Raw genomic sequence first — 17,779 nt, 5'->3', positions numbered from 1 at the left:
AAGACGTTATATTCCTCAGAGAGATTTTGTTCCATGCTTGTATAAATTCTAGGGGCAGAAATAGTTTCCTTTTCTTGTCTTTTTAAAAATTAAAAGAAACAAGAAAACCCAACAACATGAAAACCTCAAGGATTATAACACCCCTGAATAAAGAATTAAATTAAATTTGCCATCGTTCTGTGGAAGGCTACTTGTGCCATAAAATAAATACAGGAGGCTTCAGACAGAGAAACTGTTTGAAGTTACATTGTAAATGAAACACTTTAAAATGACAAATATTACATTCAGTGTAATCAGATGTTCAATGTAATGAGGGTAGTTAGCTAAATCATTTGTCATTAGATTCACTGATTATAATTGCTTCCTTAGCATAACAGACTTGCATTTACCTCCTAAAACCATATCCAAGAAAGCAGCAACATAGGAAAAAACCCCACAAAAAATGGCCTTTTCCCTTTACTGCTTGCTTTAATTTTTCTTCTATTACAGCTGTACAACAGGCTACAAAAGTAGCTGCCAATAACCCTGGACACAGCTGACTTCAAAGAATAGTTCCAAATCACACAGAATGGTAGGCAGGAAGGAAGGAGCATTTTTCCAGACCTTCTTTGTCTATTGATGCACAGGCAAGTTAATTATTACACAGTGGTAATTAGCACCCACACCAGTGGCGGGGATGGATAGCAATCCTCAGCTGTCTTTCCCACAGCATGATCCTATCTTTGGAGTGAAGAACTGGGTCATCTTATAGGCAGGGGTGTCACAAGAAAGTGCCATGCTGGGGAGAAAAGTTATGGGAAAGCAGAGCTCTCCTAACCTCACCTTCATCTATTATTTTGCTTATTTCCCTTTGAATATGCCCAATCCAACCTACCATAACATCAGGAACCAAATTTTAAAGGTGTTTAGATGTCTAAATGCAAGCATAGGTGCTGAAGAGGCATTAAAAATGCTTATGAATCTATAAGCCAGTGATTTCACTAATTTCTCATCAGCTAAACATTACACGCATAGACAGTTTTGGAATCCAAATACTGAGGTTCAGTTTTAGGCACCTACATTCCACCATAGTTTGCTCTTGCAGTCAACAATGTGCAGCGAAGCGTACTGCAGAGACCCAGAAGCTGGAAGCATACTTGGTACAGCCACACCCCTGCACCCCGCTGAATGATGTGTGCCCTGAATATCCTCTCTGCCTTTGAGATAGATCCCTCGTGTGCACAGACACACCCAGGAAAAAAACTCTTAAAGAGCAGAGCTTAAAGAGCCTGGACTTTACTGATTAAGAAGCTAACCAGGAGCACCTGTAGAAAATTGCATTTTAATAGAATGTCATAGGAGGGACCCAATTTTTTCCCAAAAAGAGAATTCACAGACAAAAAAAAAAAAAAAAAAAAGACTAATCTGATAAAATGTCAAATACTCACAGAGAAAGGAAGACTGGAAGAGCAAGCTTCCTTACTACTGCAGATTGAAAGTCTGTCCTGGTTTTGGCTGGGATAGAGTTAATTTTCTTCCTAGTAGCTGGCATAGTGCTGTGTTTTGGATTTAGTAGGAGAAGAATGCTGATAACACACTGATGTTTTAATTGTTGCTAAGTACTGCTTGTGCTAGTCAAGGACTTTTCAGCTTCCCATGCTCTGCCAGGTGCACAAGAAACTGGGAGGGGGCACAGCCAGGATAGTTGATCCAAACTGACCAAAGGGCTATTCCATACCATGTGACATCATGCTCAGTATATAAACTGGGGGGAGTTGGCCGGGGAGCAGCGATCGCTGCTCGGGAACTGTCTGGGTATCGGTCAGTGGGTGGTGAGCAATTGCATTGTGCATCACTTGCTTTGTATATTATTATTGTTATTATCATTATATTGTTATTACTACTACTACTGTTTTACTTTATTTTATTTCAATTATTAAACTGTTCTTATCTCAACCCAGGAGTTTTCTCACTCTTACTCTTCTGATTCTCTCCCCCATCCCACTGGGGTGGGGGGAGTAAGCGAGCAGCTGTGTGGTGCTTAGTTGCTGGCTGGGGTTAAACCATGACAAAGTCCCATCCTGGGCCATCAAGTCCAAACCTCTGATAACTGGGACAAACATTACAGAAGTTGTCATTCCTACACTCATCAAGGTCCATTTTAAAAAAATGGTTGGCTTTTTGCAGGAAGCTAATCCAAAATCTCATTTCTCTGAGGATAAACACTGTTCTCATATCCAACTAAATGTTTTATCTTAAAGTCACTATTCAGTCCGAAGATTGGCTGAGTTATGGCCATTCAGCTAACCTGTCTGTCAGGGTCTGTCCCAGCTTCCAACAGGCCTGCATTGCAACCAATCTTTTGATTGCAGTGATGACCATAAGATTTGTTTCTATGCAACATAATAACAACTACCAGTTGTTATCAGTACAAATACTAAATCTCACTCTGCAGGAAAGAGATCCTTACCAAGTATAAAAATCATATTCAAAGGACAGAATGTATTTTAACTAAGTAATTTTCAAAGCAGTAATGCCTTAAAAATTACAATTTAAGTTTACCCTCATGCTTTTACAATTACATGACTCACGATTTGCAAGAGAATACTTAAACCAAGCAGTCCAAGTGAATAAAGTGCATTTGTGAGTTTTCATTATTCCTGTCCGCACTTGCAGTAGTTATGGATTCAAACACCATTGTGCCCTGCACTGCTCAAGCAAAACAGTCTCTGGTATTTGTAAAAGGAAAAGGACTGATTCAGGATGGAAAAAGCCTATTCGAATGGCAAGGAGTACCAAAGGAGGAACATGGGGAAAAGTGGAAGGAGGCAGGAGAGTACAGAATGGGCTCACTGTACCTCAGCCTCTGTACAGGTCAGATACACAGGTTCTTTCTGGTCCTCTTCTAAATCAGAACACAACTGCTGAGCTATCAAACACATAGTAATAAAGATCTTCAAAATCTTTGCTGACCTAAATACTTTCACTTGGTTGTACTGCATGTTTCTCATTAGCAAACAATTTGATGAGGTTACATTTACACTGCTGGCAACTACTAGCACCAGCTCAACTGGCAAACAGAATTTGAGCGTAACTTTCTTTTCCTTATCAGTGTCAGAGAAACAGAACTGGTGAACTATAAAAATAAGTGCAATCTGGCTGACTGTGAAAAAGAAATCCAGCAAGATGAAGAATAATTGTGGGACAGATGCTGAAGATTTCCCAGCAGTTTCAGATATTTCATAAACTAGGTATTGGTGCTTTGTTTTTTTTTTTTTTAAATAACACCTTTATTCCAATAAAGGACTACCTACATATTGCTGGGGCACGGGATGTTGCCTTAGGAATTGTAGAAAAACTCAACTTCAGCTGGCCTTAGAATAAAAGTTCCCGTATATTATTAATTAGATTCAAATAGCTAGGGTTAAGTCTATTACAGAAGAGGGATGCACAGTCTCTCTGTTCCACATAAGCATAAAATTTTATAACCGATTTTCAAGTGTCTTTCATGCATTCTCATAAAAATGATAATCTTATCATTACTATTTCATAGTTGAGGTAGTATTTGCAAAAGCCCCAAAGCAAGAACCATGAAAGACAGACGCTCTTATGATGCTCAAATCAGTGTCAAGGAGGACAATTTTGCACCTGGATTTATTGTATCACTTCTGATATTGTGGAAAAGCTGGTCACAGTTCCATAGTCACGAATGAATTTTGCAATAAAAGCAAGTATTCAGCTTCTTGACTTTATATGATGCATAAAGGTTATCCTTCCTGAAATCCACTAAAAATTTACTAATATATCTTTTGATTCATTCAAATAAATAATTTGTAAATTAATTCTTTTAAGGTACACATCAGTATCAGATCTGTCACCCAAAATACACCACATTCCTCAAAAACATTCTATATACTCAAACTTTCAATACTTTACCACAAGAAATTAAGAGGTAGCTGAGCAAAGGTACTACTCACTTTTAATTTTACTGTCCTGCTTGGGCACATCCCAAGTTAGGCCAACATCTCTGTAAGGGGGACCACAGACAACAAAGTGGTCTCACCTGTTTCACATTATTAGAGCATTATTATCTAAATGCATCAGGAATAAGAGAAGCTGAACTTGTATCAAGAGTTCTCATCAATGGATGGCTTGGCTGCAGCGTCACTGCCAACCAGTGGTTTCATTCCTGCTAGTCCCCATTCTCTTCTCCCACTACTTTTTCCTTTGCTGTTGCTCCCATTTGCTTTCCGCGATGGAGAGGGTATAAGATGGTCATTTCACAAGCAAGCAGTGCACTCCTTTTCTATGGAGAAAGAATGGTTTATGGATTGCGTCTAGAATTACTTATTTTATTACCGATTAGGTGGTTCTGCACAGAGGATTTCTTCCACATGAAGAGTTTAAGATAGTATTACTGCTCTTGAGTATGTTTCCAGGGAATATTCAATTTCACTTTTTTGTTCTTCTTTAAAGCAATTATCCAAATGTTAATATCTTTTGCTGCTGTAGTTACTTTATTAGATTCTCCTGGCCAAACACCTACACAGGCTAGCAAATGGCAGAACAAGAACGAAGCATCTGCTTTTCTGTTTTTCCTCTTCACATTATGTCAGTGAATTCCTGAAGGTGTTTTGTGCTTCATTTAAGAAATGGGTAGAGTTCACCAGAAAGCAAACAAAAAAATCAATTACTGAATATTCTCATCAGACATTAGAAGGCTGGAAAAATATTCAAAATTTTCCTATTCTTGTGACTGGACAGAGCTACCCATGGTAGTTTTTGTTGAATGCTAATTTTTTCATAGTAACTTCTTGCAAAACTGAAAAAAAAAAAAAAAGCCTTGGAGGTTAGCAACTGATCAGAGCTGTGAGTCACAACACTGTAAGAGGAATCTACCTCATTAGAGCCACAGCATGGATGGAGGTGCTAACACATGAGGTAAGCAAGGTCAGGGAACACTAGAGCATAAAGTCAGGAAGAATTTTTTTCAAGGATTTTCATGGGGGCTAAATTGGGCCTATTCATAGAAAAACAGCACAAAAAGTCTTGCCTTGTCCAACTGCTAGAAATCTCTTTCCACCACTACCTGGCTTCATCTAGGCCAAATACTGGCATGACCAAAACTTTCTGTAAAACTGATTTATAACATAAGCCTTGTCGAATAAATACTCAGGAGGAGCTTTTTTTTTTTTTCCCAAATAGTAAGTACTAATACAAGAAGGTGGAATACAGACTAAATAAATACTACATTTGTCATTAACATAGAAGTGCACTGACACAGATGTCACAAAAAATGGAATATACAGTACTCACTGCATACAACTGGCTTTAAAATCACTTTTGCTACAGTACTGCTTAGATTAAAACAGAATCTAGAAAGTCCACTGCTTTGATAACACATTAGAGAAATACTTTGCAAGATCCATGAAGAAAACCTTCCAAATACGGAAGTGGGCCAACAGATGAAGGAACTGGAAAGAGACCCTCATTTATCCTCTTTCCCCTTGTCCACTGTCCTTAACCTCTTTTTCTAACTCCTGTTCTCTGCTGCTTTGAAAACCTGCCTAACAGTTCTAGTGAAATGATAGTGTTTCCATCTGATTCAAGAATTTTAAAAGTTAATAGATGTGATTTTACTGCAGTCCTTTGCGCTCTTTTTCTTCAACTCACGTGCAAATAGGTGTACTCAAATAGGTGTTTTTGACAGATACAGTGAGATGCAAGAGTGGTCTATGTACACATTCCATTATTTTACTTCATAACTAATAGATTATTTTGTATACCAGAAATTCTGTCTTTATGTGCAACTTCTTAATGAAATATTCACTGAAATACAGAGCTGCATAATCTTTACATATACTGGCAAGGATGCACTCTCTAACCCATACCTGAAGCTGAAGCAAGTCAGTTTTTAAGTCCTATGCTGTAGAAATTAGGTAGATATGGTCTGCAAAATCAGATCATAATGTTTAGCAATTCTGTTACTCCATTTGTGACCAAGTAGCTATTTCCTTTTCTATATGCATTAGTACAACAACCTGGAGGCAATTGCAGCTATAGCTTTCATGGGAAAACAATTTTTTAAAAAGTAACTTAGTGCAGAAATCAGAAAAGTCAGAACAATGAATCTTGGATCTTATTCAATCATGCACCAAAAAACAACCACCATGCAACACACTTCAGTTTAAAGATGTGCCATAGAAACTGAGTTGAAAAGCAGAACTTGATAATCTCAGGAATGTTGGTTTATTACCCACCGCAGTTTCTGGTTATACTGCTTGACTTTTTCTAGTGAGGCTGCATTAATCTGAGCTTGAAATTCTTCTACTGAGACACTGTCTCTGTAATAATATCCTTCCATGCTCTCCAATGCTGTGAAAAGAGAAAGGAGAATGGAGAAGAGAAAAATCAGTATTAAATATTTAGTATTCGCCTTCTTTGTAGCTTTGTTCACACCCTAGTGAATTACTTTTTAACCTTGAGGCTGTGACCCCACTGTGGATTGCTGAGCTGTTTCTATATGTCAAATTCATACAAATCTCTCTTTAAGATTTCATTTACAAGAAAATTACATTTCTTGCCCTGTGGAAAATATAAAGGAGGGCAATAGTTTGAGTTCCGTTGCTCTAATTAAAGTACTCCTGCCTTGTGAATGTAAACGTGGGTTTTAGTTCGGATATATCCTGGAAGAAAACAGTAGAATGAGGTGGGGTACAGGAAAGAAAGGATGAATGTACCAGCTACTTTCATAGAGGAAGACCTAACAACTTCTTACAAAGCCAAATTTTGGGAGATGTGGAATACTCGAACATCTAGTTATTCCCACTGATAGTGCAAATGCCTTCTTCTGGATCAAGTAAAGCAAACTTCTCTGGATCTTTGAAAATGCCCTATAAGCTCCTTTTCGGGGATCAGGTCAGTTTCTAAGGTCAAATACTTGACTATGTCCACTTTCGTTGTATTCAGTTCACCAAAGCAAGGATGAACATTGCTACAAGAACTCAGGAACTAAACAAAGACTTCCATTAAAGGAAGGATCATATGTCCTTCTCATATGATCACTGCACAGAAATTTAAAGGTGGCAAAAATGAACAAACTGCCATTCCATTTTGGGATGCTCTTCCTAGCAATAGTTTTCAGAAAAAGAAAGAAAGAAAAGAGAACATTCCCCCTGCCCCTATAATTTAGATACTCAGGGAAGTTTAACCTTTTCTTTAGCCAAGTCAAATCAAGTGTCTGAAAGGTTCTTAAGAAAATTTGGACTGGAAAAATGAAGATCTTCACATTATGAGGTTAACCTCATCATAACATAAAACACAGGCTCTTGGTAAAATGTTTTTTTTGGGGAGAAGCATTAGGATTTTACAATTAGGAATATTGCCACTTTAATAATCCATACACATTGTAAGAATTCATCACCCTATCAGAAAATGCAAGCAATAAGCAGGGTTCTGATGGAAACATGCTGCTGTCTTACAGCTTCAGCTGCACACAGAATATTAATTCTGCTTGTACTGCTTAATATGACCAGTTAATAAATAATTCATTCATTGTGGAAGAACATGCAAATTGCACTCCCCTTCTGTGCTTTCAGAGTTTGTAATTCTACTTCTGTGTGAAAAATATTAAATTTCAACAGTTAGACTTGCTTCTTAACTTCCTTGGTGCTAAGTCACACCAGAAAGCCCACACAAAAATATCCGCTGAACTCCATTTATAATAGCGTGTTAGTGCAAACAGAGTTGATAATCTGTACTGCTTATTTTACTGGCATAAAGTTGCTTTTATCCAATTAGATTACCCAACCGGGAAGCTCAGTCATCTGTCAGGACTGGCTGGAGCACACAGTTGTGCCTCTACAGGCACTGCAGGGCCCATGCTCACAGGTGCGGGCAGGGAATCCCACAGTGAGTGCTTTGGCTCTCCCCTTTTTGAAGGGTTTAACATTTTTCTACCTAATATATTAGAAAGTTCTTTTGTAAGGAAGCTTTCCTTACAAACATGTCTTCTATGGTATTCTTGAATCCAAATTAGGATATTATGGTCTGCACGCATAGCCAACTGAATAGGAAAAAAACCTGGAAGGACGGGTAGGCTCAAAGGGTAGTAGCTATTGGGATATGGTCTACCTAGGGGCCCATTACATGCAGAATACCACAGGGATCTATATTGTTCAACATCTTTATCGCTGACCTGGAGGAGGTAAGTCATGTTTGCAGCTAATACCAAATTGGGAGAAGCAGTGGATATACTCAAGTGCAGGGTCACCTAGAGAGGGACCTAGACAAGCTGGAGGAATGGGGCAGCAGGAACCTTGTGAAACTGAACAAGGACAAATGTCAAGTCCTACACCTGGGAAGGCAGAGCCTAAAGAGCAGCTCTGCTGAGAAGGATCTTGGGGTCATGTTAGACAGCAAGCCAAACATTAGCCTGCAGTGTTCTCTGGCAACCAAGAAGGCCAAGACCGTCCTCAACTGCATTAACATAAGCACGCCAGTAGACTGAAAGAAGTGCTTGTCCTCAGCTTACTCAACACTCATTAGACAGCATCTTGAATACTGTGTCTAGTTTTGGGCCCACAGTACACAAAAGCTGTTGATCAACTGGAAAGAGTTGAATAGAGGGCCACCAAGATGGTCATGGGGTAGAGCACACGCTCTGGGACGAGAGGCTGCGGGAGCTGAGCTTGTTCAGCCTGTACAAGTGATAGCTTTGGAGGGGACCTACTAGCCAGGTGCCGTTAGCTACCAGGAGGTCAACGAGAAGACAGAGGCAGGCTCTTCACAACGGTGCATGCTAACAGGACAAGAGGCAATGGACATAAATTGAGATGTTTCAACTCAACAGAAAGAAAACACTTTCCCACCATTAGGGCAGTCAAGTAGAGGAATACGTTACCCAAGAGGTTGTGCAGTTTCTGTCCTTAGGTGTTTTCAAGATCCTACTCAATAAACACCCAAGCAACCTGGTCTGATGTCACAGCTAATGCTGCTATGAGCGGGAGGTTGGACTAGACACCTCTTGAGGTCCCATGCAATCTGAATTATTCTAGGATTCTACAAAAAACTAAAAAATTTAAAACCCCTACATAATTAAGAGACTAAGTAGCAATTTTAAAGAAATTGAATTTTAATTTTAAATTAAGTGTCTTAATTAAGCTTATTTATTGGTGAGATCTCTATTCTAACATAGGAAATAGAGAAATCTGAATGCCAAGAGAAATGTCTCAACATTCTCAGACCCCAATCCTGCAAATCAGGATCCTTTCAAATGTATACACGTAAGGATATGGTTGCACAAAACTGTTTTTACAAGGGAGGGATACATAACACAGCCTGGGTAAACATTTTAAAACTTTTTAAAATGTCTGCGGGTCCCAATCCTGCAAATATATAGACTTGTAATTTTAGGCATGGAGCTATGCAGCACAGAATAGAGCAACACAGATAAATAGACTGATGTGCACTGACTTGTGCCTTTGATAAAGTATTCCAAAACCATTTCCTAAATGTTCCATTTGGAAATATCACAAACCGTTGTATTTTAGGCAGAAAACAGCTTAGGTCTGTTAAGCTTAGGAAGCAAGAATTCACCTCACAGAGGAACTTACAGAAGATTTCTACATTTGTAGCTAATAAATTTCAGTTAAAAATGGGGATCATTCATTAATGAGGAAAAGCCCCCAAAATAATGATTGAAACACTAGGATTTAACTTCTTATCCAGGACTTCTTATTCTTGGAGTCTAATGGACTATTTTGGAGGGTGATCCTTGAAAATTAAAGAAATTCAGTATGATAAAGAAAGAAGAAATCTATATTACTATTATTATTAAGCAAATGTAACACTTGAATGAATCTTTCCCCTTTTCCTTTAGCTAACTACAAAGATGCTTATCCTAAGACTAAAATATTTTGAGCTTCTGGAAACAGAAAGGGAAAAAATTCTGCAAAAGAAATTCTGTAGCACACTGAATCCCCTCCCGAATCTACAAAAAATAGTATTTCCAGGATTTCATCTGAACCAAGGCATTTTCTGTTCTCTTTCATGTGCCTTTTTGTCTGCTGTACTGAAATGTGTCTCCTGCTCAGTGTTCTCATTTTCCCCTATGACTGAAATCAATCTGTTCAAAAGAAATCCACTGAAGTATGTCTTTATTAGTTTGTTTAACAATCAGACTTCAGGGATCTTATTTTTAAAAAATTACGTGTTTTAAGTTTACAGTGTTTGGCTATTTTTTCATGTATCTTACTGTTTGCTATTTCCTTTTACATCCTCCTTATCTATCAGAGACCAAACCCTCCTCAAAACCTTCATTTGTATGCCTGACTTCTGCCTATTCCACATAGACTCTGGAAGCCTGTCGCAAGGTACGGAGTACTTTCAGCTCCCTCTGAAATCAAAGGCGGCTCAAGGCAATCAGCACCTCGCATTCACCATTTCAGTGAATCAAACTCCACGCTCCTGATGACTGTAATGACACTGCAGCTAATGCAGGCTGCCTGCAATTTATGAACAGTCTGAGCATCAGCGCCACCATTCATCACTTCAGTAACATTTGCAGTGTCATAACTACAAAAGCCTGAAAATGTTATTTAAGTCTTCATAACATTTTAAAGAGACAGAATTCTCAGGGGATAACAATTTAGACCTTAAATCTGTAGTAACAGGAAAAGATTAGGAAAGCATTTGGAATGCAAAATACTTTTAAAAGCAAGTTTCATGGTCTGACTATTCTACAAAGTCTTCTGACTGTTCTACAAAGAACAAAACAATATTGACAAAAGAGGATTCATTCTTTGGTGTTGGAACCATATAACAGGTATAAACTTAGAAATGTATACCCAGGCCTCTATTTTTTTTAATCAGAAATCGCAGCATTTCTTAAATTCACATTTTAATTCAAAGTTCTCAATAAATGCCCACATTAAACAACGTATTTAAATGTAAGCATTGTGCCCTTATAGTTACAAAGGATTTAAATCAGAGTGAGTAAGTAGCATTTTAAAGAGAGCTAAATATTATGTGAAAGAACTGGGGGGGTTGAAATTAAAACTCAAGTTACCTTGTGAAAAAAGTACTGGGTGGATTTTAAATCCCCCTCCATTCTTCAGCCTTTGAGGAAGCTGTTCAAAATGGTAACTATCAAGGTAGAAGTAAACCTTCAGGGTTTGCCGGCTTCCTTCTGCTTGGTATGTGATTGGTACATCTAAAAATACAGTCAGTGTTACTATTTCATTAAAAGCAATGACACGTCCTTTTCCAGAAACGGTTGCACCCCAAATTCACATGGTTAGACAAAAATCACTGCAGACACAAAACTAATACATGCAGTATTTTACATTGTACTTGGTGTTGCTGTGGTCACTTTTGGCCTATCCATTATCAGGAAGTAGATAAACAGAAAAGCAGTGACTGTCATCTTTGCCAGCCTGTCAATGACAGCAAAAATACTAAGCAAATAATGCAGCTGGCAACGTCCTACTTGTATTCCTTATAAATCTGAAGAAACATCTACGTACAGCACACAGTTTGAAATCACTGGCAGGATACCTTTAGCCATATTTCACATGTCTTCCTCAGGTGCACAATGTATAAGGTCAGTGTGATACAGTCAGATTCACCTCAGATTTGTGTAGGATAGAACACAAGTAAATATACAGTAGCTACCAGCATATTCGTTCAATTATTATTAAAAATCAGGACTCAACTGAGACAACAAATGTATTATGGTAGAATATATAAAACTGTAAGAGCACATTTCATTACACTTTGACAAGCTAAATGTCATAATACATCAACTGCTGTAGAGTTCAGGGCAACTAGCAGTATCATTCTGCAGTTACAGTGATTCCCCAACATCCACTGTATGTATTATGCCAGATGATTAACATGTAATGATCGTTAGCAAAACTTGATGAATATTTTCCATTTAGCTAAATCTCTCAGAGGAAGTCAGTTTAATTCAGTTTAAGCTTTGTATGTATTTCGTGTTTAAGTATCGTTTCCATACATAAGTCTCCAAAATGAAAGCAGTAACCATAAAATTTAGTGATTTGCATTAATAATATTATTATGTAGTTTTTACACCATGTGCATAAACTATTTTGTACCTAAATGGAAAAGATTCCAAAGCAACATTAAGAAAAAGACTCTTTTTTCTTTTATTGATTATGCAGAATCATAAATGGAAAAAACAGATTTGCTAGTTCCTTGTCTTTTGTAACCACAGTCAGGATGATTGTGGTGGCAGCATTTAAACCAAAAGAAAATGCAGAGTTTACTACAATTCTAGAACACATCGACTTTCCATTTATCTCTGTTTTAGCACAGACACCTCAGTTGGAACATACAGCAATATGAACAGTTCATGATATAAGGTTAACTCCCCATCAGGAGGCCCTCCTGTAACTCCAGTTCCATGTTGTTACCTGGCTTGGCAGGGTTTCTTTTTAAAACAAACACTCTGAACAGGGGCCTTACTTGAATTATACAGAAATAAATACGGTCTTATATAGGCTAATTCCTACCTGACTACCACCCCTGCACTACGGAATTCTTCGGAGCACTGGCAGCTTTGTGGAGGAGTTTTGTGTCTTCTGGTTTTGGTTATTGCAGAAGTTCTCTCATGTGTGGTCTCGATCCAGCAAGGGAATTGTTCTAGAAAAGCTTGATGTGAAGCAGACATGCTTTCCTCCCTTCCCAGGGGAGTTACGAGACTTAGGAAAAAATGAGGGCTTTTTGCTCACTAAACAAAGTTCACTGCAGGAAAATCTCTACTGGCTGAAAACATATTAATAAAGGAGTGGCTGAAAATGAGTGAAGGGTATAAACAGCAGACTGCAAAGACAGTCCCTTCCTGCGAGTTGGGCGAGTATTGGGAGGAAGGGTTCAGGAGCCTGATCGTCTGCACCAGCAGGTCTCAAAGGAAGTTTCTTGCACAATTTAAAGCTATCCTAATAGTGTCTGCCATCTCCTTTCAAGGAACTCTTCCAAGATCTACTTTGTCTTTCAGATGATAAAATTAAATGGTTTTTATGCTCCTCCATCTCATCTCAGTTGCATTTCTCTATTAAAACCTTCAAGCTTATTTTACACATGACTCTTCAATAACAACTAGATCTTCCAGGGACTTTCCTGATGCAGTCACATGCTCCCAATGGAAAATTCGGTTAAGCAAAGAGTTCTGCCCCCAAGGTTACTGATTGCCAGATAATGATTCTGCATTGTCACTGACGTCAGCTGTATTTCAGGATATCTAGGAATATTAGGACAGTTACAGATCTACTAATTCTCCATAATCCCAAGTTATATAATATTCCCTGTGGGAGGTAATGTTCTGGGAGAGGAAAATGTTACAAATACAGAAAATGCTTCTGAACAGTAAAGCCCAGATATTAATTATAAGTACTCACTCGCAACTAGGGGTTCTGGCTCTGATTGTCTGAAGTAAAAAGTAACTTTTTCCAAGTCAAACAGTGCAACCAATGTATCTTCTAGCATGGCTTGCTCATCAGCCTAAAAAAGGCAAAGGAAAAAGTGAAATGGTCATTTCAGCCCGACGTTTTCCCTACCAGAAATAGAGAGCAGGACATAAAAGTAACTACAGAATGTTGCGCAACATTTCACTGGTGCAGTGTATAACCTAATTAACTTCTAGATAATGTAAATATCTTTGTTTCTATTGGCACTTTCCTTTTTATTACTAGTCCAAGATTATTAAAATGAATGTTATCATTTCACATAGTAAATTAATAGGTAATTTATAGCTCCCATTACTTCTCATGGCTTTTAACCAAACAATACTGTAATTATTCTTTATGTAAGATACCAGACTTCAACAGCTTGTCTTGACACCAGGTCTAGCTTGTAAATTAACAGAGGGGAAATGTGAAAAAAAGTTTCTTCTTTTTAGCAATTTTCTTTAAAAAATGCTGTAACTTTAGCATTTCATGTATAAACAATGGATGAGAGTTCATCATGTCCACTCTAAGCACCAATAATTGAACCAGTAGCTCAGAACAAGTACAGCTCAGGGTGATTTGCACCTTCCCCTACAAAACTCTAGATGCAAATCAAGTATGTAGATATGCCAATATTCTGATTTGCACCTATGGTTCACTCTGTGTACTCCTGAGCTAAAGAGATAGCTAAAGAGATCCAGACTAATTTACCAAAAAAGCTTCAGGAAGTAAATTACTAACTTCTCAGGACACTTTACTGAACCTTTAAAAAGGAAAACAGTGATCTACAAGTATGTTTATCTTGAGTTAAATATGCAGAACAGTTATAGCAGAAATCAATAATCACTTCAAGTAATTCTGTTCTTTATACAACCCTCCCCTAACACCTTAATTTAGAAAGACCCAAATGGAAGTCTGAAGCATGCACTTTTCCTTGTCTAAGAACTGAAATAGTAGGAAGGCGAAGAATAATAAACTAGCTGCCTATAAAATCAGTATAAACTATAGCTTACTGAATTATAGAAAGGAAAAAAAAATCCCCATGATTTACCCTGATCTATATAGTGAAATACAATTCCACCTTGTATTTAAGAAAAAAGCAAAGCTGCTAGAAATATTTTGTCTCCTGGTTCAGTTTATGACGTCTCTATGGACAGAGCAGTTTTATCAGCAGAGTAGTCTGAAAACCTTTCAGTGACATGGGAAATCTTTGCACAACTGCCCATTCTTCACTGAACTCTGGCCATAACAAGTGTAATTTCCTTCAAATACCCTTGTTTAAAATAACACGGTTCATTTGTAAGCAAAATAGTGCTGAGAAGGTATTGAAAAAGTTGCCTTTAAATACTTTTCCCCTGGTTAAGAACAGTTAGATAGAACAGACTAAATTAATTTTATTTTCAATTTGTCAATGCATACTGCTGGTATCTGATTACATGAAAATAGCTAAGTAGCATGCATTTTCACTACAAAGGAAACCTCTACAATCTTGAAAGAAAAAACGGAAGTATTCAGTGCTGTAAAGACAACAGTTATTCGGTGATAACATGACAACTAAGCACATGGAAAAACATAAGGCAGGCACCAACTGAATTTACTCTTGAACTCTGAAGACTCCAGCACCAGGACACGTTGGTGCTGCATGGTGCTAAAAAGCATCCAAGACTCAAGACATGAGCCTGAGCTCCCCTGACCATGCTCTCTTCACATACTCCTCATGCAGATAAAGATCCCTCCTGTTTCTCTCAGGCACTGACCTTATCCTTTTTTAGGCTGCACACCTCATCCTGACATACCCTGTCCCATGCAAGCCCACGTAGGTACCTCAACTACCTGTGAGTTGCTCACACTAGCTCAAGTCAATGCTCTCCAACAATACCACAGACTAATGCTTTATGATTGTGATTTAGAAATACCTTTATTTTTATTGATTCCTTCTGCTTCTTATCAGGTCAAATTGTCAGCAATTTGCTACTGAGATATCAAAGGTCTTCTTTCCTTGCCTTGTGTACTAGGAACATCATCTGTTATTTGTGTGGACTTTTATACAGTAGGATGTACCAAATCAGTTATTTTCAGTGAGCAACTCCAGAGTTTGGGAAGACTGCCACAGAGCAGACCACACAGACTGCTTCACAGTTCTTCAGGTTAGCAGGAACCAGTCTAGTGTGAGAAGCAGCTTAAACAGCTGAAGAAACACTTTGGATAACAGGGGATTAGAGGACTACAAAGCCATGTCCCTTTTTAATTGTTTCTTAAGCCATGGCTCTTTGCTATATCTTGTGAAAAAATAGCAGATTTCCAGTTACCCTGACAGGCTACAAGGATTTGCCCTATTACAGGAGCAAAACAGACTACAATGTCTAGTCCTTTAACTACTACAGACCAATTGGGTTTTTGGGGAGAGGGTGATAAAATTATCCAAACCAGGTATTTTATTTATCTTGCTTTGCTGCTTATTGCAAACTTGAAGTTCTGGTTATCACCTAACACTACATTCACTCCTAGGGAACAGCTACAGTGGGGAGTCAAGGGTAAACTCACTATCTGCTAACTCAAAACAGATGTAATATGGTCTTTGTGGAAAACATGTCCCATATCACAAGCAAACACTTCCCGTATCTGTAATTATCTAAATCACAAATTTTCCAAATAGTAGCTAATTAAGTAACAAGCTAAGCACAAAGCACACAGAAAATCACATTTATAACTAAATGAGATGTAATGACTGTTTAACCATGCCCCTGGTTCAGGGAACAAACACGGGCTGTGACCAAGCATGCCACATGGGGAGTCTTACCAGGTTAGGCGAGAGCAGGGACTGGAAATGAAGGAGAAGACCTGCACTGGCTATCTGTTCCAACCACCTTCTGCTGGCCTCCAGCGTCTCCATTTCATATTCTTTGTTGTTGTCAAACATCTGATTTAACGCCACTATTAGTTGCTCTGAAAAAGCACAGACTGTGGCCACTAGGCTCTGACAGAAGACCATGTCTCGCCTCAGTTGTATCTCACTATCTGTGATGGGTAAAAGCCAAAAGAGGAAAAGCAAAAATGGAGCAGGAGATTAATTAACAGCAAAGGAACTGGACTGGATTTTTTTTCTTTGTCTAAAAAACAAGTCATTTTAATGTAAAGTAACTTACGTGTTTACAGCCTAGTGTTATTCCAAGTAAATAGCACTCCACAACCAAAACTGCCATTTTCCATATTAAAACATTATTTTGTAATTCGAAAATTATATAGAAATGTATTTAAAACCTGGAATTTAAAGTAGTTCTTCATAAACAATGTATCCTTGTCTTGTAGATTTTAATGTACATGCCATCAGTTCTATGTACTTTTGACATTACAGGGTGACGGATGTGAGCTGGGTCTCTTTGCTGCAATGTGAGAACCAGCTGGGCACAAAAACATTTACTTTCCGCAGGAAAGCAAGGATAGTCAGAAGCTCTTAATATGACTGTATCATCTGGTTAACTCCACAGCTACCAGCTGGGTAGGGCAGATGAAGACTGCCTGCTGTAAAGCGCAGACAGGGCATATAGGAGTGTTGCCACCAGAATAAAATCTATCCAAATACAATACATAAATGAATATGAAATCAATAAAATAAGCACAGAGCAGCATCACATATTCAGGAAGGAGTAGAGATTTATGATGTCAGGAAAGTCCAGGACAGGTCCCTAGGTAGAAGTCTATGGAACCATTAGCAGCTGATTTAAATTAGGGACGAGCTAACCTACGAATTTAATCTGGAGGGCACAGGCATTAGATTAGCTAAAGGTCAAAAGAGTTAGAAAGGGAAACATGTTCTCAATAAAGCACAAAATTGTGGTTATAAATATTTAGGGTTTCCTCCTTCTCCTCTTTTCTGAAGGTCTTCAAGTATTTTTATCATTATGAGCTGTTAGGCAAACATCAATCACAAATGGTACAGGTAGACTTAATCTTTCTCAGAGCAAGAGAAGAAGATTAGGTGATATCGAGGTCTTTCCAAAGCCTAAGATCTTTGTCCTCACTTTCAGATTCCTCTGCCTCTAAGAGGCTTAGCTCCTTTTCCACCTTCTCTAGGGAGCTGGCAAGATTTTAGATGACTGGATAAGTCAGCAGAAATAATTCTGTCCTCACAAAATTAATACTGACTTTAAAAATCCTCTTTTCTTGGACTCCAAGTATTTCTCAAAGTAACTCCATTCTCTGTTTTCCTTCTGAGATAGTCTTCAATCTTTTCCTCAACTATTGATAATAGTGACCACTCTTTTGCTATCATCTTGATTCCACTTGCCAGCCTCTCAGGACCTCAGGAATGTTTTCCATAAATGGCCTAATCA

General features: G+C 38.2%; 1 protein-coding gene across 1 annotated transcript in view; it reads right to left on the bottom strand.

Moving 5' to 3' along the window:
• PREX2 (phosphatidylinositol-3,4,5-trisphosphate dependent Rac exchange factor 2) overlaps positions 1-17,779 on the bottom strand; it is a 201,243-nt gene that overhangs the window by 38,900 nt on the left and 144,564 nt on the right. Inside the window, exons 32-35 of the mRNA XM_075704766.1 lie at positions 16,246-16,463; positions 13,398-13,500; positions 11,048-11,191; positions 6,240-6,354 (exon numbers count right to left, since the gene is read on the bottom strand). Of these exons, the coding sequence (XP_075560881.1) occupies positions 6,240-6,354; positions 11,048-11,191; positions 13,398-13,500; positions 16,246-16,463 (580 nt within the window). The remainder of the gene's footprint in view (positions 1-6,239; positions 6,355-11,047; positions 11,192-13,397; positions 13,501-16,245; positions 16,464-17,779) is intronic.

This window comes from Pelecanus crispus, chromosome 2, assembly GCF_030463565.1.
Source record: "Pelecanus crispus isolate bPelCri1 chromosome 2, bPelCri1.pri, whole genome shotgun sequence".
Taxonomy (NCBI): Eukaryota; Metazoa; Chordata; class Aves; order Pelecaniformes; family Pelecanidae; genus Pelecanus; species Pelecanus crispus.
The sequence above is the reverse complement of the archived record's forward strand: the minus strand, read 5'-3'. Positions and strand labels throughout refer to the sequence as shown.